Source organism: Podarcis vaucheri (assembly GCF_965113315.1).
Source record: "Podarcis vaucheri genome assembly, chromosome: 12".
Classification (NCBI taxonomy): Eukaryota; Metazoa; Chordata; class Lepidosauria; order Squamata; family Lacertidae; genus Podarcis; species Podarcis vaucheri.
The window spans coordinates 16,861,144-16,882,401 of NC_138750.1; the positions used below are offsets into that span (position 1 = coordinate 16,861,144).

The 21,258-nt window shown below is 42.7% G+C and overlaps 2 protein-coding genes across 13 annotated transcripts in view; both read right to left on the reverse strand.

The window, feature by feature from the left end:
* The window catches only part of LOC309515330 (prostatic acid phosphatase-like), a 45,112-nt gene extending 29,710 nt beyond the window's left edge, over positions 1-15,402 (reverse strand). The window contains exon 1 of the mRNA XM_082193077.1: positions 15,315-15,402. The gene's annotated coding sequence lies outside the window, so the exon portion shown is untranslated. The remainder of the gene's footprint in view (positions 1-15,314) is intronic.
* Positions 1-21,258, reverse strand: part of LOC309515333 (prostatic acid phosphatase-like) — a 264,606-nt gene that overhangs the window by 5,485 nt on the left and 237,863 nt on the right. The window contains exons 2-7 of one of the 12 annotated variants that reach the window (XM_082193094.1): positions 9,436-9,964; positions 5,160-5,255; positions 3,895-3,981; positions 3,033-3,185; positions 2,127-2,228; positions 38-142 (exon numbers count right to left, since the gene is read on the reverse strand). In XM_082193094.1, coding sequence (XP_082049220.1) covers positions 38-142; positions 2,127-2,228; positions 3,033-3,185; positions 3,895-3,975 — 441 coding nt within the window. In that variant the 5' untranslated portion in view covers positions 3,976-3,981; positions 5,160-5,255; positions 9,436-9,964. Of the gene's footprint in view, positions 1-37; positions 143-2,126; positions 2,229-3,032; positions 3,186-3,894; positions 3,982-5,159; positions 5,256-8,715; positions 8,891-9,082; positions 9,124-9,168; positions 9,320-9,435; positions 10,178-10,203; positions 10,281-10,596; positions 10,616-11,050; positions 11,124-15,360; positions 15,418-16,301; positions 16,880-16,915; positions 17,373-21,258 lie in introns of those variants that run through there. The other 11 variants (XM_082193095.1, XM_082193089.1, XM_082193091.1 and 8 more) reach the window with 11 other exon arrangements.

Sequence of the window (21,258 nt, forward strand, 5' to 3'; positions counted from 1 at the left end):
GGATGAATGAGTTTCATATAGGTTTACTAGAAATTACCTGAACAAGTAAAGCATCGTACGCATTCCAGAGTTTGTGACTGTTAAAATCCAGAAGAGCCTTCATATCGTATCCCAGGTTAGATGCTAATTGACCTAGAAATGGCTGAAAGATAAAGAGCAGAAGGATTAATGAACCAGTAAGTGCAAATGAATGGTAGGGCCTGATCCTGCAGTGACTGCCATTTTTTAATGGGGCAGAGTTTTGCCCTGCCAGTTCCATAATGTGGGGGGTGCTGCAGTAGCCCCCAATCTTAGAGGACAGAATTAAATGGTGGGCTTTCAGAGCTTGATCTTAAGGAGCACAAGGGGATTGAAAGCTATTGGCAAACAAGACTGAAATATACTCGGAGTTGAGTGTGGATTTCATGCTCTTTATTCAGCTCATAATAGTGAGGAATGAAAGTTACCCCCAAATGTCTGCTTTATATACATTATTTACAAAATGGGCCGCACGTGATTGGTTAATTCCGGGATTCTCCTGTATGCCAATCAGGTTGCGGATTCACTTCCGCCTGGAGCTGGATAGGGTGGCTCCTGTGGACCAATCATACTGCTGCATTGTTCTAGGACCAATCAGACTACTGCATTCTGAATCCTATTGTTCTAGGACCAATCAGACTGCTGCATTCTGAATCCTATTGTTCTAGGACCAAGCAGACTGCTGCATTTTGGATCCTATTCAACTCAGTACATAACAAAGATGTTAATAGGCAATCAGAGTGCTTTTGAGTATGCTCAATGGCCCCTGAAGACAGCAGCAGAAATAAAATTGACTGCCATTTTTCTGCACCAGTCAGGTTACAGCTTCGGAAGAGCCTTCAAAGGCAGACCCATGCAATGGTCATTTCGACTGCGAGATGGGAAAGATTTAGATTGCCTTGGAGACATAGGATATGAATGGTGGGTTTGTTGAGCTCCAGTCAACTTGAATTTGCCAATACGGACACTTCCAACCTCTTACTACTTCCAGGTGGGATGCTACCGCAGGCTGGAAAAATCCACATTCAGCCAAAGCCCGTCTTATCTCTGCAGTCCTCCTTACCACAGGTGGGAACAGGTGGTCAAATGAAATTACTGGCTGCTTTGAAAGAAAAGTGCTCCTGACAACTGGTGATAGTGACCCCAGTCTCAGTGTTCCACATCTGTGAAATAGTACAGACAGCGACCATTTTACGTGTGTCCGATTGATGCACCTCTGTGCACACACTCATTGTTGCGGATTTTGTGGCCAGAAGAGGGAATGGAACGGGGGTGGGAGTGTGGGCATAATGGGGTTTAATGAGGTGGGGTGGGCTTATGCATGCTCCAGCAATGCGCATGGGCGGCAGGAACGCAACCCCCATGCAAATGGGGAGTTTCTTATCAGTGGGCTGCCTGTGACTGGACATTTCTACATCTGTCCTGAATTTTATTGTTCCACTTCAGAGAGGATAGGAGGAAAGGAACAAAAGAACCCCGTTCTCTTTCACTTTTGCTCCCAAAGAAAGAACAAGAGACCCCTTCATTCCCTTTTGCTAGTGAAAAGGACGTGGAGAGCAGTAACCAACCAGGGCAGAGGGGTGGAGGGAGAGAGAAAGTGAGCAGGAGAGGCCCCATTGGGCATTTTGTGCATGCCCCCTGCAAACTTGGCAGCGCCACGGCCTGCTCCCCACAGCCAACAAGGCAATCCTCCCAGACCTCTTTCATTGCCCCCTTTGGGAAAATTGATTCTCGCTTTATTTTACAAGCAGGCAGGAACATGAAAAATAAAACATTTGAAAGCTGCACAGTGCACAGGTTGTAATTTCAGAGAGATAAGAGAGTCCCTCTGGGGACGGTTGATTCATCTCCAGTTTTAAGCAGCCCATGGAAGTCAGTTTGACTTGCACAACTGCTAAAAGGATCTGTAAGCAAAACAATAGCAAATTTATAATGAGAAAAACGGTTTATAATAGATGTCACATCAAGAAACAAAAGGCATTTGGCTGTCTTATCAGACATTCGCAGCACATTCTTAGGTATGTCTACTCAGAAGTAAGCACCATTGATTTCAGTGGAATTTACTCGCATGGATTGCAGCCATAAGATTTTCCCTTTCCATTTCTTACCATTTGACTTTTCAGTTTTTCCTGGACTGTTTTGGATCCAAAAGTTTCCTTTAGAAGCTGACCGAACTTTGGACATGGAGCGCGAACAGGATAATGCAACAACTAATGAAATGAAATGAAACATATCAGCTAAAAAGACCTCCTCATATTGTCATCTGCCTGTGTATAATACATATGTCCATCCTAAATTCAGATTATTAGTGGGAAGATGCTTGAAGAGCAACCAGTCAGTAGCGTGTGATTAGAACTCCCACTTTTTCTGTTGCAAAAAGTTGCCTTGGTCAGGGGAGGCTTGGTGGGTTTGCATGGAGATAGAAAGTAGAGCCTCCATGTTTGCTAGACTTTCAGTGCTGACCTTTCTTCAGACTGATACTCTCAGGGCTGCTGACCTCACTTCCTCCTTCTTCACCCCACCATTGAGAGGAGTTATTTTTCCTTTCTCGCTCTACTGCAGAGATGGAAGAGCAAGCATGGTTCTTTGTACATTTACCTCAGCTGCACCTAGGATCTGTGGTATCCAACAAATATTTCCTACAATAAACTTCACGTTCTTATTTTCCTTACTCAGAGTCTGAGTGTGACTGCAGCAAGGGTCAAGTGTGCCCCTCCGAGCAGGGATTTTAATGCACACTGTAACTTCTGCTGGTGCATTTAAGCTCCAAGTGCCGTCACAGACTACCTTCCCCAAGCCCTTGGAGGGATGCGGATGGCGCTGTGGGTTAAACCACAGAGCCTCCCCGTGACGGGGTGAGCTCCCGTTGTTTGGTCCCAGCTCCTGCCAACCTAGCAGTTCGAAAGCACGTCTCTATTTATCTCTCTATTTAAGTGAAATATTCACCTCTCAGGTTGCCATGTTTCCATTGAACTTGGAGTGGAAAAGGTTAAAAATACCACACGTTTCCTTACCCTTTCCTCTGAACGTGGCACAGTATGAACTGGAATTGGTTGCCAAGCGATCTCTTTCTTCCAGATTTGGTTTCCTTTAGGAGGAAAGAGTCCGGCCAGATTGGCTTGAGCACTCATAATGGTTCGATCATAATCTGTACTTCGGACATAAATCTGAGAAGGAAAAAATGAAAGAGTGGCTCAGGATGGTATTGTTGTTTTGATCCTAGATGGTTTTTTTCCACAGGGGGAGGTTTAGATCTAACTTGCATACCCACACCAACCCACTTTCAGGGTTGCTGTTCTGGTGACTGCTGTCTTCTTTTTCTGTCTGTGCCCCATCTCCGAACTGGAAATCCAGTGGGAGGGGAGGGACAGAACCAGGAGGACACGGGAAAGGAAAGACAGGGTCTTTCACCTTCTCTCGCCCTCTCTGCTGCAATGATCATAGTAGCCATTGTAAGGAGGGGAAAGGTTGGCAATGGAAAGTCACTGCGGATGCTGCTAGGCTTGTGGGGATTACAATTATGAGTAAATTTTGAACACATGGTGGAAATCACTACACTTCTGCTTCTATTTGCTTGTCCCAATCCAACAAGCATGGGGAAACCCATCCATAGCTAAGTGGCACTTTAAAATGAATTGATTTTAGAATGTATTTCAATTTATTGATTGTGATTTTATGTAAACCGTGTTACTTTTACTGTTGTTAGCCGATCTGAGCCCGGCTTCGGCTGGGGAAGGCAGGATATAAATAAATTATTATTATTATTATTATTATTATTATCATCATCATCATCATCATCATCATAGTTTGACCCTAACATTATATTAGTATAAATGTTATTGCTGAGAAAACGGGGAAGTTAGTTCCAATACTTGCTTCCTTTCGCTTGTATTCATCACTTAAGAAGTCCTTATATCTGTCCTTTATGAGTTGACCCAACAAGTATTGCTGCCGCATTCCACACTGTGGGAAAAAGGAAAAGGAAAAGTATGCATGTAAAACTCATAGATGCAATTTACCGTCCCCCCCAAGCTACTTCTGACTATTTCAATGGATAAAGGAACACTTTATGTATTCTAGGCTCGCGGTGTTGGGTGTACATTACATCATCATGAAAAAGCTAAGCTCTGGATTTTGGCCTGTTCCTTTCCGCAGCACCAGGAGAACAAGGTTAACATCTAGATTTGTGGCAGGTCTCCAAGACTGAAAAAAGAGGCTGGACCAGATTCTGTTACAAGTTATGGATGTGTGCTGATATGGCTGTAGCTCTCATATCACTGGCATTGTTCTAGAGCTGGGTTATGAACGCCATTTACATTCACAGCCCAAACTGTGGACTATGATAGTGGGAGCTGTGTTTTGGCAACTTCTGCAGCCTGGGAGTAAAATGTTCACTGCTCTTCGTTGAGCGGGGGCTTATGATGGTGGCATCAGGTTTTCTTCTTCTAAACAATGTTTTGTTGCCATTCCACATCCTGCTTGATGCATGGCTTTTCCCTTCTCGCCAACAGCAATATTCTTGGAACAACACTACCTCATGAGGAAGTGTCGTTTCTAAGGACTCAGTTTGGGGTGAGGAAGATGGAACCCATGCTCAACAGCAGCAAAAGATTAAGGTACCTCCCTGCCCTTACGGGCCAGTCGTGTCCGACTCTAGAGTTGTGCGCCCATCTCACTTAAGAGGCCAGGGGCCAGCCCTGTCCGGAGACACTGCCGGGCCACGCGGCCAGCGTGACAAAGCTGCTCTGGCGAGCCAGCCCCAGCGTAGCACACGGATTAGAACGTTGCAAAATTTCTAAATGCTGCAATTGACCTTAGACTATGATTGCTCTTTGCTTTTTTAAAAAAATAAATAAATTTATGTAGTTAACATTCTGTAATTTTGGTTAGTGGACCATACATAAATTATATTACTGTTTGTGTACATTGTACTGAAATGGGCATTGCTATTACTGGAGCCTGAAATAATACATAACAACATTTCAGAAGTTTCAGAAGCTTTGTAGAGATTTGGACATTTGAGCAGTATAGCCATTCTGTTAAATAAAATAATAAAACTAATAATTAGTATCTTAATGAGTATTATATAAAGGCAAACAAATCAACAAAACAGGTTTTCATTTCTTAGAGCATTATCAGACCGTTGTGAGCTCTCCATATCCTTGTGGCCAGACATCTTCGTTGACCACGTTAGTGGGAAAAGTTGAAAGAGGGCTTCTGTCGCCATGCCGGTAAACCTGGTGAAATGTTTTGAAGATTGCATTAGTTTTCAAGAAAATAGAATTGGATGCAATCTATCAGAATGAAATATTAGCTGCCCTGCTGCCGCTCTAAATGTGAAGCACACAACCCTCTCACAACATTACCCCATACCTGTCTACTCAGAAGTCCCAATGACTTGACTTCAGTAGGTCCTGCTTTTTAAGTAAGTGTCTATAATATTATAGCCTTCGTCTATCAGAGAAATGCACTATGAAAAAGCCGCCAGAATATCTCCTAGCGGTCCTGTGCCTTTACAATTCTGTGCAGGGGTGAAAGGTTGAAGGGGATTTGCTAATACAGCTGTATTTTGAATTTAGTTCTTGTCCTTTTCAGATGAGAACACAATGTACGTCAGGAATTTCTAGAGCAGTGGTTTCTCCTGGACCATTTGAAAACTGCTGATGGTCTTGGTGGACCACTTAATGGTTTTTATTAACTACTGTAGTGCTTGCAATCTGCTCTGTGCTGTATAATTTTTAATTATATTTTTAGTGCTTCTTTCATGTCTTATATCTTATTGTACTACACTTTGCATTTCATATAATTCAAACTGAAAAAAATGGAAGAAAGAAAATAAGTATTCAAAATCATCACGAATACTTCATGAGGACATGTTGCAGGCCACCTGAAGGAAGGGCATGGACCACAGTCCGGGAAGCCCTATTCTAGCGCTAACAGACTTTGAGGGTGGGTATCTACAAAAGGAAGACTGTCAACAATACTGTTGTGTGCTGCTAAGAATAAGTGATAGTTTGCATGCAACTTTAGTGCTGTACAGTTGGAAAAAGGAAGCAAAAGGGGAATATAACATTTTCTCATATTCAGAAAACATGCATTGCAAAATATGCTGACAGTTGGGCATTGACATGCAGATGTCAAGTGAAATATTGAATGCACTGAACACTTACAAGCCCATTGTGTGTTCTTCATAAAGCTGACCAGAAAAATCAAGAGTTTAAATTCAATCAGACAATATTCTTGTTCAAGCTCTGGTTTGTATACTTGCTTGCTCGTTTAGACATTTTATACCCTGTCCTTTAAACAATGCTTTTTGTGTGTGGTGGTACTTAGCATCATTCATCAAAAGCATTGTGTGGGATGGGAATAATGGAAAGATGGCAACCACAAAATATGGTTAGAAATAGGGGGTAGGGGTGGGATATTCCTAGTGGTCATTTTTAAGGGGGGAGGGAAGAGAAAAAGCTCAGAAATTTTCTCATAAAAACAAACCTTCTGAAAAAAGTTCTACTTAGCATGTCAAAATGCATAAAATTATTCACAGGAACATAATTTAGAAAGAAGAACAGCAAAGATCAACACTGTCAAGGTCATTGTTAGCAATGAAAAGAAGACCTCACGCTTACCACTACAACATACTTCAGTTCCCTTCCTGTGATACTTGGGAGAAGCAGACCCAAGAACAGGATGAAGAAGGCAAAGCCACAACTATTGAAACCGTGCCACAGATGCATCACTGACCCCATTACTCCCCGTTAGTGAAGGTGGAAAGGGAGAAAGTTGTGTTTTATAAAGAGCAAATCAAGGGGTGGAGACTCTCTGTAAATTTGATCTTGGAGTTTAACTTGAAGGCTACTGATTTATGTATTTTTGTAATACAGTCAAGGACTGAGAAGGAGATGCCAAATTCTGTAGGCCTGGAGGACCACACTTGCCTGGGGGATGTGCCCCATTGCTTCTCCAAAAGGAAGGACACTTAGGTCTCTGCTTATGGGCAGGGAACCAAAGATAATGGGGAGGTTGCAGTCTCAGACCTCCAGGAAGAACATCATGGTAGTTTGAAGGTGAGCCTAGACCTTTCCAATTGGCCAGAGAAGGAATAGCTGCAGGAAGCTTACCCCAACCCCTTGCCATCCCCAGCTCAGTTTGTGTATATGCATTCATGTTATTACGGTCTTTTGCTAGCTGCCTTGAGGACCACTCAATCCAGTGGTAGGTGGGGTGCAAATCTTCTAAATAAATAAGCAAACATAGTGGCATTGCTGCCAGGAGGGGAGAAGCACGCCACTCGCCCACCACACTTGTTGTCACTCAGGGCAAAGGTATGTCAGTGATGGTGGTAACAATAACCCAAACCTATTTAGAAGATAAAAGGGACGCGGGTGGCGCTGTGGGTTAAACCACAGAGCCTAGGACTTGCCGATCAGAAGGTTGGCGGTTCGAATCCCCGCGACAGGGTGAGCTTCCGTTGCTCGGTTCCTGCTCCTGCCCACCTAGCAGTTCGAAAGCACATCAAAGTGCAAGTAGATAAATAGGTACCACTCTGGCAGCAAGGTAAACGGCATTTCTGTGCACTGCTCTGGTTCGCCTGTGCACTGCTCTGGTTCTGTGCACTGCTCTGGTTCGCCTCTGGCCAATAAAGCGAGATGAGCGCTGCAACCCCAGAGTCAGCCACAACTGGACCTAATGGTCAGGGGTCCCTTTACCTTTTATTTAGAAGATATTCTATGCAAAAATGTATAGGACAAGTTATAATATCTGCTGGAAATGAAAAAAGGTACATTTTATCATATGTGGCGGACATGTAAGGTAATAAAAGCTTTCTGGGAGATGATATATTATGAAATTTAAAAAGTGCTGAAAATAACTTTTGTTAAGATCCCAGAAGCCTTTTTATTAGGAGTTATAGGTACTGACATACCAAAGGAGCAGAAAAGACTTTTTATGTATGGAACAACAGCCGCCCTGATGCTACTAGCCCAAAGATGGAAAGAAGACTAAGTCCCTATCAGAGAAGAATGGACTATGCCGAGATGGCAAAACTGACAGGAACACTCAGAAACCAAGAGGACAAGAACTTTATAAAAATATGGGAAAAATTTATAAGCTATTTAGGAGACCACTGTAAGCAGATGGAAACAAAAGCAGAATTTTAACTTTACTTGTAGTGTTAAAATTACCATGGAGAATATGGTTTGATATGAAAATTGGAGTGTGGAAGAATATGTAGTACAGTACAGTATTAAATGGTATTAAAATGGGACCCCGTGGAGGGGATGGAGGGAAGTCCTGAGATTTGGAGGAATCTCTATATGAATATACTTTACGATTCTTCACTTATAACTTTGTATATGTAAAACCAATAAAAATGATTAAGAAGAAGATATTCTGTACAGATGCATAATCTCATGGCCAATTGAAGTATTCGTATGGGCAAATAATCATGGTCAGTCAAGGAGCACATCAGCACAGCACAATGCCATTATCTCCATAGATTAAGTGTTCATTGAAGAAGAGAATGTTTAAAAGCTGAGGTACATAATATTGTAGAAACAGACCCAACCGCCAATGGACCATAGTAACATTTGCCCTTAGCAGAAATTGGACACAGACATCATAGGCATCCATTATGGTCAGGATTATGCCCTTTAGCTAATACAGGGCATCTAAGATTTGCAAGAGAGGAACCGAGTGTACCTGGTTGTTTGAGGGAAATGGAAATTATATTTCATGGTTCTAAGGAAAGGACACGTTGCCATAATCTTTTCCATTAATTAAAATTCCGTAGACACATGTTCAATAACTGAAAATAAGAACAAAATGGGGGTGCTTTCACATATGAATAGCAAACTCTAGGGCAACAGGATTTTAGTGATGTGTAGCTGCACCATTGTAGCTGCACAGATGTAACTATTTAATTTGTTTAGCAAAGGTCTCTGGAGGGACTCACAGCAAAGTTTTTATACAGAGGTAAATAACATGAATATCAGTACATCAATATGGATTTCACAAAAACGATATCATTTACAGAAGTGTCGTGAAATTAATAACATATAGCACAAACTTTCCACAGAAATGTCTTTTGAGATGTGGCCTCCTGAAGCTTGAGCTTCACGCTGGCAGGAGCAGAAACAACATTTTCACGTTTACCTCAGCTCCACAGCAGTTTTCTCAGAAGTTGTCATGCTCAGGAACTAAAATTTAGAGCCCTTTATAACAAAAAAGGTATCAACCAAAAAAAGTGGGGAACTTACAGTGCTGAGGAAATTCATAACCCATTTTGAAAGTTTAAAGGAAGCCTCACTACCAACCTGCACTTAAAGGTTCAGGGCCTTACAGAAAGGTAACATTGGGCATATCCAAACTTTCTGAGGAAATGAGTTAGTTGCCCATAATGGTGGCTGCTCTTTCCCTCACCTCTCCCACTGAGCGCGTTTGCCCTTGTTAAAGTAATGTACAGCACTAACGTACACAGGCTCTTCCTAGGTTCAAGGTTTCAAGGAGAGGAGAAGAAGCAAGAATGCTTCATGTCAAAGGTGGGAGCCTTGCCCAACGAATCTGAGGAGCATATAGTTAAAAATATAAAGGCAAGTGAGAAAAACGTTCTTTAAGTTCCTCATAGCCCTTGCCCACTTCACCATCACACCCCACTCATCATAACTGTTGGCTGAGGTGGTTGCTTTATTCTGCCCAATGGTAGGGCCGGCCACAGAACCAACTGTTATACCAAAGTCCTCTCACTAAGTTTGCTCCTTATCTCCACAAGCCATGTGTGTGTGTGTGTGTGTGTGTGTGTGTGTGTGTGTGTATACACCCCCCCCCAAAAAATATGCATCTAAATAAATGCACCGTAGTCTCTTCTTATGCCATAATAAATTTGGTTATCTTTAAGGTAAGATTCTATGGGTGACATTCAACTAAATGCTACTCAGACCTACAGTGGAACCTCAGGTTAGATACGCTTCAGGTTACATAAGCTTCAGGTTACAGACTCTGCTAACCCAGAAATAGTGCTTCAGGTTAGGAACTTTGCTTCAGGATGAGAACAGAAATCGTGCTCTGGCGGCGCGGCAGCAGAAGGAGGCCCCATTAGCTAAAGTGGTGCTTCAGTTTCAGGTTAAGTACGGACCTCCGGAACGAATTAAGTACTTAACCTGAGGTACCACTGTGCTGAAATGAATTTACCTGATCCTTAATTTCAATTGGTCTGCTCTGAGTAAAATGTAGTTGGCTACTACCCTTTGGAAGGGATGCAGGTGGCGCTGTGGGTTAAACCACAGAGCCTAGGACTTGCCGATCAGAAGGTTGGCTGTTCGAATCCCCGCAATGGGGTGAGCTCCCATTGCTCGGTCCCTGCTCCTGCCAACTTAAGTTTGCTCCTTATCTCCACAAGCCGTGTGTGTGTGTGTGTGTGTGTGTGTGTGTGTACACCCCCCCCAAAAAAACGATGCATCTAAATAAATGGACCGTAGTCTCTTCTTATGCCGTAATAAATTTGGTTATCTTTAAGGTAAGATTCTATGGGTGACATTCAACTAAATGCTACTCAGGTAAGGTAAAGGTAAAGGGACCCTTGACTATTAGGTCCAGTCGTGGCCGACTCTGGGGTTGCGGCGCTCATCTCGCTTTATTGGCCGAGGGAGCCAGCGTAGAGCTTCCAGGTCATGTGGCCAGCATGACTAAGCTGCTTCTGGCGAACCAGAGCAGCGCATGGAAATGCCTTCTCCCTTCCCAACTATTTATCTATTTGCACTTTGACGTGCTTTCAAAATGCTAGGTTGGCAGGAGCAGCGACCAAACAATGGGAGCTCACCCCGTCGTGGGGTTTTGAACCACCGACCTTCTGATCGGCAAGTCCTAGGCTCTGTAGTTTAACCCACAGCGCCACCCGTGTCCCAGATGCTACTCAGACCTACTGAAATTAATTTACCTGATCCTTAATTTCAATTGGTCTACTCTGAGTAAAATGTACATAGTTGACTACTACCCTTTGGAAACTATAGTTAGATCCTTTGAACTCATTAGGACTTACTTTGCAGGAAACATGCCTAAGGCCAGGCTGCAATTAGAAACCTTACTGCAGTTGTGGTCAGGTAGCTCCTTAGATCCCCCCCCCCCGCCCCAAGGTTGATGACTCAAGAGGTAGCTGTTTAGGTAAGAAGGGTTTTTCACATAGCCTCCAAAACGATTAAGCAGGAACCAACAGGCTACTTTCCGTCCCCAAATCTGTTCCCCTGAACTGGAGCACTTTGGAATCGTTTGGATCAAGGTGCGCATGTCAAAAATACGCCCCTTCAGAAAGGGTGGAACTACCTTGCCAAAAAAAATCTATGCCTGCAGCAATCATACTACTGCTGTTCAGTTTTCCACCCCACCTGCCAAAACAACTGAGGCTTTGCGAGTTCTCAAAAGAGACTGGAAAAAGCACAGGGAAAACACAGGATAACAAATATTTGATTATGTTACATGGCTTCCCCATTAAACGTGAATGGGGGAAAAGTGGAGATTTCCCCCTCCTATTCTTTTTTTGTGGTTTTTCTTTTACAAAATTGTTATTTATTTTGACAAAGTAATAATCATAAATAAATAAGAATAAAAATGCACCCCACCATCGAGACCATTCCATTGCAACTATCCAACCTCCCAAAATTTCAACACCTCTTGCAATGATTTGATCCCTTTCTGTTTTGACAGCACAAATTCTACAGACACGCTCCATATCTCCTCAAAATCATTTCTCCTGCATATTCCCCATCTTACCTTAATGGCACCTGTTAATTTATCATTAATAGCTATATCCCACATCTCTTTATAACATTCTTCCATTTTATATTTTGCTTGCCCCTTCCACTTCCTAGCTATAATAATTCGTGCAGCTGTCAATAAATTTGTGAGCAAGTCCTTCATAGCCTGTGAATCTTCCAGGCCATCGTAAATTGATAATAATGCTACTTTTGGACTTTCGGTCAGCTTTAACTCAGTGATTTCTGTTATCTCCTTAACCATCCCTTGCCAAAAAAAAGTACATATTTGTACATTATTGTACATATTTACACCCCCACCACATGTGAACATAATTCCCTGTTTCCTGGCATCCCCTCCAACATAACACCGAATATTCCTTGTTTATTTGAGTGGAGGTTCTGACTTAGAGTGAAAAACATCCCTGGCTGACTTAACCACAATCTGAGATTTGAAGGAGTAGACTGACATCTAGTGAGTAAGTTCTTTTTCACAGTTTCATCAGTTTAGATATTTGTGCACACCCAATCAATATGCACATTTGTTCTACATGCTTCATTTGGGTCATTCATTATGGCCCAAAGGGGTCCTGTTATCCTCCATAGTAAATACCCCACACCCAGGTTAATCATGAAAAGACCACAATTGTTTTTTGATAGGATAAACCTTATGTAGACAAAGATTAAATGTAAGGTATTGGTTGTGTTTAGCATAGATTTATGAAATATTTAGAAAATTTATTTAGAATATTTGTGTGAGATAGTATGGGAAAAATAAGGAATAACAGATACAATCTTGCTTAAAATCTATATAGGAAGTGCAGTGTAAGCGATGGAAGTCAATCAATGAAATTTTATTATTATTTTCATATTGAAATATTTGTAGAATAAATTTGGAAAAAATTCTTCCAACTTTTCTTCTTTATTTCTCTGTATTTTTTTTCTTGTTTCTTCTTTACTTCTTTTTTATCTTTTGTTCTTTTTATATATGTGTGCTTATCTGAAATATAGATGTATGTATGTATTTCTAATACTTTGCTTATATTTTGTAATAATTATTTAAATAAATAAATAATAATAATAATAATAATAATAATAATAATAATAATTCTTCAGAAATATACAAGTACGCAGACTCTTTCCCTGAAAAATCTATTGCTGGAAAAACAGTAGCAACTCCTTGAGCACTTCAGGAAAAATTTTCAGTATGGACATATTGATACCACTTTTTCAGAAGTACAAAGGAAGTTGTTTATAGAGTGCAATGCAATTTGATGACCACTTAAAGATTTTAACCCTATTACCTGCTGCAAAAAAACCCTATACTGTATAAATGACTTCTGTTTGAGAACTCTAAAGAGAGGTAGAAGGGTGGCAATGTCCACATAAATAAAAGCCACCAAAGAGAGTAGGAAAGGGCATCTTTAATAGTTGTTGTGCCACTACTGAATTCAGGAATATAGAATCTGAATTATTTGCACACCAGAGCCAAAATACTTTTACAACCTCAAAAAGTTGAAGGCTGTCAGTAATTTGGAAAATGCAGGTGAAAGACATTAACAAGTTCAAGGCTATCAGTATTATGAAAAAATACGCATTTAAAAAGGACAGGTTGGCACTGATTTTGACAAAGCCAGCAGGGCAAACCATTAGAATTGTTGTGAGTTGCTGTTGTTGTTTTGGCAGGGTTAGGCTGTACCATAGCTATCAACTTTTCCATTTTCTTCCGAGGAATCCAATTCGGAATAAGGGAATTTTCCTTTAAAAAAGGGAAACGTTGACAGCTATGGGCTGTACGCCTGAGTCCCTTCTAATTGCTGGATCCAGCAAGGATTCTGTTGCTGGAATAGTCAGGCCAGCTTCTTGGTAATGACCCTAAGCATGGACCCTGGATTTCTGCTTCAGTCCAAGGCTGTGGCAATGGGAGAAGCAAGACCTTTTTGGAGTGTTGATGTTGTGATTCCCTCCATTGTAAGCTCAGGTTGCCTATATGTGTAAATAAACCATATATCATAAAGACACCACAGTCTCTGCTGTACCTCATTCTGAAGGAAACATGAACCCTGGGAATCATAGAATAGAATCATAGAATCATAGAGTTGGAATAGACCACAAGGGCCATCGAGTCCAACCCCCTGCCAAGCAGGAAACACCATCAGAGCACTCCTGACATATGGTTGTCAAGCCTCTGCTTAAAGACCTCCAAAATAGGAGACTCCACCACACTTCTTTGTCAGCAAATTCCACTGTCGAACAGCTCTTACTGTCAGGAAGTTCTTCCTAATGTTTAGGTGGAATCTTCTTTCTTGTAGTTTGGATCCATTGCTCCGTGTCCGCTTCTCTGGAGCAGCAGAAAACAACCTTTCTCCCTCCTCTATGTGACATCCTTTTATATATTTGAACATGGCTATCATATCACCCCTTAACCTCCTCTTCTCCAGGCTAAACATGCCCAGCTCCCTTAGCCGTACCTCATAAGGCATCGTTTCCAGGCCTTTGACCATTTTGGTTGCCCTCCTGTGGACACGTTCCAGTTTGTCAGTGTCCTTCTTGAACTGTGGTGCCCAGAACTGGACAGAGTACTCCAGGTGAGGTCTGACCAGAGCAGAATACAGTGGCACTATTACTTCCCTTGATCTAGATGCTATACTCATATTGATGCAGCCCAGAATTGCATTGGCTTTTTTAGCTGCCGCGTCACACTGTTGGCTCATGTCAAGTTTGTGGTCAACCAAGACTCTTAGATCCTTTTCACATGTACTGCTCTCAAGCCAGGTGTCCCCCATCTTGTATTTGTGCCTCTCATTATTTTTGCCCAAGTGCAATACTTTACATTTCTCCCTGTTAAAGTTCATCTTGTTTGTTTTTGCCCAGTTCTCTAATCTGTCAAGGTCGTTTTGAAGTGTGATCCTGTCCTCTGGGGTGTTAGCCACCCCTCTCAGTTTGGTGTCATCTGCAAATTTGATCAGGATGCCCTTGAGTCCATCATCCAAGTCGTTGATAAAGATGTTGAATAAGACCGGGCCCAAGACAGAACCCTGTGGCACCCCACTAGTCACTCTTCTCCAGGATGAAGAGGAACCATTGATGAGCACCCTTTGGGTTCGGTCAGTCAGCCAGTTACAAATCCACTGAGTGGTAGCATAGTCAAGACCGCATTTTACCAGCTTCTTTACAAGAATATCATGGGGCACCTTGTCGAATGCCTTGCTCAAATCAAGGTAGGCTACATCCACTGTGTTCCCTTCATCTACACAGTGTCTGGGAAAGTGTCTGGAATCCCTGGAATCTCACTCCACTCAGGGATTGGGGTGTCATGCAATAATATGTTTCTCTCCCCACCCACACATCTTCTTTGACATAGGGAGGAGGGAGCTGGAACAGCCTTTGCAGCTGGCATGGGATCAGCCACTTCAAAGCTGTAGGAACTGAACAGAGCCGCAGTGATAAGCTGAGATCCTGTACAAATTGTCCTGGTAGCACAGTCCTCCTTTCCCAATGTTTTTCCTTTATTGTTGCTGGCAGATCGCCTGCCCCCCACCCCCCATAAATGACCTGTATTCATTGTTTACTACACTAGATGAGTTGTCAGAATTCAAACCTTCTGGCCGATCCAACAGCTCGATAAATGAAAGCGGTGCTTGAAGAATACAGGATTTGTGCATGAAATTTTGCTGCTTTGCTTTGCTGCTTCTACTCTCATATGTCTTTGTCACATGACATAAACATCTATCTGACTTTGAGAAGACATCTGAAGGCAAACCTGTTTAGGGAAGTTTTTAATGCCTGATGTTTTATCGTGTTTTTAATATTATGTTGGGAGCCACCCAGAGAGGCTGGGGAAACCCAGCCAGAAGGGTGGGGTATAAATATATTATTATTATTATTATTATTATTATTATTATTATTATTATTAATCTCAGTAGCACTTGGGAATGCTTTATCCTAACCCTTATATGTGTCAGTAACGTTGCAAAAAAGATCCTTGTTTCCCCCCAACCCCCAGACGCTTTCCCGACCCAAAGAATTTACAGTTCAGCAGCGTATAAATACACATTAACTTGCAAATGACGTGGCATTTGGTGGTGTTTGCTCAAACTAATTTATTGCAACTATTTGCCTGATTTTTATTTGATTAGAATCATCACTGGGAAGAAGAAAATGTTGATGAGGAGGACTGCATGAAAGCACCAGCAGTCATGTATTGCTTCTGGTGTCCCACAACTTATTTGCTCTCCAGTTTCCTTCCTGAGGATGTTAATTTGCTGATTTGCCCTTTATTTGACTTTCCTTTTCATCCTGGTAGAAGATGAGAGATAACAGCAACATCCAGAAAGGTCAAAAACACTGCCAATGTTTAGAAACATATATTTGGGAAATATGCAGATAGTCATTATATGTTATGTATACATGTGCATTCCTTTTAGATCTATGTCCATCTATAGTACATGAAAGCCAGGGTGACGTATCGGTTACCGTGCAGGACTAGGACCAGGGAGACCCGGGTTCAAATCCACTTTTCCATGAAGCACACTGACTCACCTTGGGGCAGCCACACAGTCTAGGCCACTTCATAGGGTCGTTTAAGGATAACTGGGGTGGCGAAGGTACTTCTTGCATTTTGTTAACTACCTGGAAAGTACTTGTGGCAAAGAGGGTAACAGAAATTGCTTAAGAAGAAATCAACACTAGTTAACATACTGACTCCAAATAAACTTGGAGAAGATGCATGAAGGAATTGAAGCCTGAAAGGAAGTGAAATTTTTTACCAATAAGTATTTGCTAAAAAAGTAGGAATCAGTAAGGAGGAAGAATAGGCTGCCTTTATGTCTTCCACTTCATTCCCTTTTTAGGTAACATATTACAATTGTTGTAGCTTTCCTCCCAACAATGACGTCCTCCAAAGTACACTGGGAATTGCATTTTACCCCTCACAAAGCTACAATTCCCAACAGCCTTAATGAACTACAGTTCCCAGGATAACAGGGCAGTCTGCTTTCCAGTGTCTCGAGGTTGGGGCAGGATGAAGGTGGGGGGTGGAAGCTGCATTCCTAAAGCCTCGAACCTCAAACAGTCCAGCCCCTCTAGTTATTATGATTTTGAGAGGAAGGTCAAGCTGGGATGTTTTACACGTGTTTGTTTCAACCCTATCTTACCTCTCATTTACGATGCCGTCCTACATTAACTGTTACATTCTGCTTGCCATTCCTCTGGCACAACAGGAGAAACCAGTTCTTTAAACTTCTGCAAGGGACAAGCGGCTTCACAGCCCTGCAAAATGAACTTTCAGCAGCCAGAAACACCATAACCAGACACTGGAGAGACCTGTCAGGAGTAAGCATGGACCAATGGTACCAAATAGTATAGGAAACAGCCCTACTGGAAAAATTAACCAATAAACTGAAACTGACATGGGAACAAATAGAAGAAGACACCTTCACCCCGGTATGGCTCCCCTTTATCACATATACAGCCCAACAAGACAATGACAAGAATCCACCAACAGCATACAAATCAAGATGGCTAACCTGATCCAAAACACCCACCCACCCCACTCACACACGAAAACAAAGATCACCACAGCCAATCACAAACAAACAACCACACCCTAGGGCCTAGGCCAACTCCAACCTCTCTCACCACCAAAGAAACACAACTGAACAGCAGAGAACCTGCACGAACAGCGCTGACATGAAACCCTACATACATTAAGCAAAATAGAAACATCGCCACCCGACCCCCCCATCTTCCCCCCCTCCACACCTCCCCCCCAATGTCTCAACAAATGAAACTGATTTGTAAAAATGTTACATGGAAAAAATACAAGAGACATTACACATACTTCTGTAAAACAAGGAAATCTTTAATAAAATAATAATTAAAGGGGAAAAAAAGATTTCAGGCAGGATCTCTCCCAGTCCCACCAGGAGATGCTGGGGACTGAACCTGATGCCTTCTGCATGCTAAGCAGTTGTTCTACCACTGAGCTATGGCCCTAGCTCACAATATTGCTGTCAGGATAAGATGGAGAAGGTGGAGGCAGAGGTGTATATGCTCTGTGGAGGAAAGGTGAGATAGAAGTGTAAGAAGGAATAAAGTATGTAAACTAGCCTATAAGTGAATAAACTACAGTATATTTTAAACTTTTGACCAAACTGCGGGAGGCAGTGGAAGACAGAAGTGCCTGGCGTGCTCTGGTCCATGGGGTCACGAAGAGTCGGACACGACTAAATGACTAAACAACAACAACAAATATTTTTAACTTACTCTCCTAATAATTTGTATATAAATTATAAAAGTGGTATATAAATTTGGTATTTTTTTTAAAAAAGAGGAAATGTTCAGACTTTCAAACAGTGTGTTATGCCTGAGCCTTCATTGCTGAAACTCCCAACAGCATTTTCATGCTCACAAACACCTGATGAAGGCTTAAGGAACCATTGTGACATAACCCATTCAAGTAGATTTAAGGGGCAACAGGCTGTCAACAGTGGCAGTAGTTGGGAGCTCCCAGCTATTGAAAAGCCATATAGACTCTTTGCATACTGCCTGAGGAATTAATTCCTTATTTAACGTTCCTAATTGCTGGATCGATTTAACAGGACTGGAGCTAACATTTGCTTGCATTTGGCCCCATTGATAGGGAACTGCCTGCTGCGTCCTACGCTTTGAAGTCATCCTGGTCTTTGGACCTCCAGCACCTTCTTCAGCATGTCCAACCCATCCAAGAGGCGTATGATACTGGTGTTCCACTGGGTTAGGAAGACGCCCCTGATAGAGAAGCCGTGCTCTACCACCTCGGCCAGACCTTCTCCCTCTGCACCGGCTTGCAACACTCCTCACATTTCGCCCTACTTCACGAGGAGCAAGACACAACCCGCTCCGCTCAGGAGGTCCAGCAGGCGCAAGGTGCTGCGATTTCCGAATCTCACCGATACCAAGATTTTAAGATCTGTCATTGGCAGCGTTGGCCGGAAGAGAGCCCACAGGCGTGGCAAGCCAAAGAAGACTCCAGCATAAACAGGACAAGGGGAAGCGGCCTACTGGAGTTGCCATTTGACAACCACTCTCAGCCTCCTTTTCCCCCTTCTGGCCCAGCATGCTTTGCGTGCACCCAACATAGCGGTGCCCAGCCCCAGCACATCCCGACCGGCGCCCGCTTTCCCTTTCCCCTTCTCCGCCTCGACGGCCGGGACTGAAAAACCCGTGGAGAAAAACCCGTGGAGAAGAAGCCGCCCTGTCGGGCCTGCACAGACTTCAGGAGTTGGAATATTGTCTTTATTACTGTTCTGTTTGTAATCTTGTCTTGTTTTTTTCTTTTTTTGAGTATCAATTAAATAAATAATAAAAAAGCAATACCCTGGACCAATCAGCAATCCATGGCTTTGTAGGAGAGGAGGAGGGTGGCTGCTGTCACAAAAAATAGTGGAGAGTAGTAAGAGAAAATTCTGCAGAGTGGACTTTTCTCTTTTGGGGAGAGAACATGAAAAATCTCAGGCATTTTCTTAGAAAAATTTCCTCTGAAAATCTAACCTTTGTTATCATGGTCAATGATCATCATTAAGAAACTGGGATAAAACAACTCTAACGTGCCTTCAATGTGTTTATTGATAAATACTAATTCTGCATTGGACAGCCACTTTTCATTGTCGTTGGCTGTATTCCCAAGCTTTTAACAGCAGGCTATCATGCAGTAATTAAGCACTTGAAGTGTTCCCAATTACTTCCATTCACTCTGCCAATTTCCAGAGTCTCAACCTCTGATTGTCATGCAAATGTGTTTTTCCATTTAAAAAAAGCTTCCATGTAAATAATTTTAAACCATTTCTTCTTTTACATATAAAATATTTTTAAAAACATACATGATCGTAACATTCATGTGGATGGTAACAAGTGCAGTTATTATAGCCTGTACATATAATCCAAAGGAAACAAGCAAACTAAAAGAATTTGCAGTCCATACAATAAATTCACACGGCAGATGCATGGACTTAGGAAGATGTGCCCCATGATTTTTCTCCAAAAGGAAGGACACTACTGTGATAGGAATTTTATGGTCTTAGATATATGGTAATGTTCATAAGCGTACCAACCAAGCACAGTACAGGAAGACCGACCTGGAACCATTTTGATTCCTAAACTGAGTAAATGTTTTCTCTACAAGGTCAAAATGGGAAACCTCCCCATTGTCTCTTTCCTCACAAATCCTGTCTTAAGGGCACATTTAAGATATGAATAGGGTGTGAGCCTGTGACATTGCCCAGGAACTAAGTATTTATCATTACAATATCTGCCCTCCCTTCCCCACAGATGGGCAGGGTTTGCGGCACCGAGCGAGGCTCACCTGGGCGGGTGCCCCCCACCTGCTTGAGCTGGCCTTTGACCCGTCCTCGGCTGGAGGGGTGAAGGTCAGGATGACCAATGGAGAGCCAGGCTAAGGACCTCTAAAGCCAGGCTAAGAACCTCTGAAGCCATATTATAGAGCCATCTAAAAAGCTAAAAGCACATTTCTCTTTCTCCTGTTTACCACTTTGCCACCTTTTGTAGAGGCAGCTAGCTTGCAAGGATGCGGTTAGGGTAGCTTGCACCTGAGGTTAAGCCATTTCTGAGAAACGACCCCTGACAAACAGGACGTAGCTAACCGCCTAGAGAAACTGTCAAAACCACAGGACGCAGTTCTAGGAAACACCAGCTAGGGGTATTTCCTGGAACTAATAAATAGGTTAAGCAGTTTATAAGCCAGTAACGCCACCTAGTGGAATAGGCAACTTGGAACCGAAAGGACACACCAATTTATTAATTGGTTGAGCTTTAATGAATATGCATCAATGACCATAGGAAATTGTCAATCATTGGCTAAAGGGATGCCAAGGGGCTGAACTGTGCTTTGCAAAAAGGGTATATGAGTTAGCTACCCCCAAGGAGGGGTGGGCATTCTTCATTTTCCTGAATGCACCCTATTTGCTTTTTGTCTGACAAAAATCCAAATAAAAAAAAAACTTTTTCTTTAAGAAACTTTGCTGCCTGATTTTTTTCATTCCTGGTCTGTATTTCTGAAGTCCCTTTCATTTCTGGTGCCAAAAGTGACTCGGATCAGAAGGACTTTAAGTGTCCTCAGAGACCAGGAGGCAGCTCCCTTGCCCTCTGGGCAGTGACGGCGGAGGGCCAACGGACCTCCTGGCTTCCAGGTGCACACCGAACCTTTTCTTCGGAGGGGGACAGAAGGCAACTTGACCCTCTTGCTGTATCCTGGGACAGAGGACAACGGATTTGAAGAGCCGAGGTTGGGAGGACAGGGCAGAGAACAGCCGGCTGGGGTGAGTACATGGCAACAAGCCCTGAGGGGATAGGAAATCCTCCTTTTAATTAAGGAGAAGGGAGATCCTGATCAAATCTCCAGCGTGGATAGTGGCATTAAGGAGAAGGGTTGACCCAACCACCCACGCTTTGGTATTAGGAAGGAGAGAAAGGGGGGGGCACAGGGTGGTTAGCGTATGGT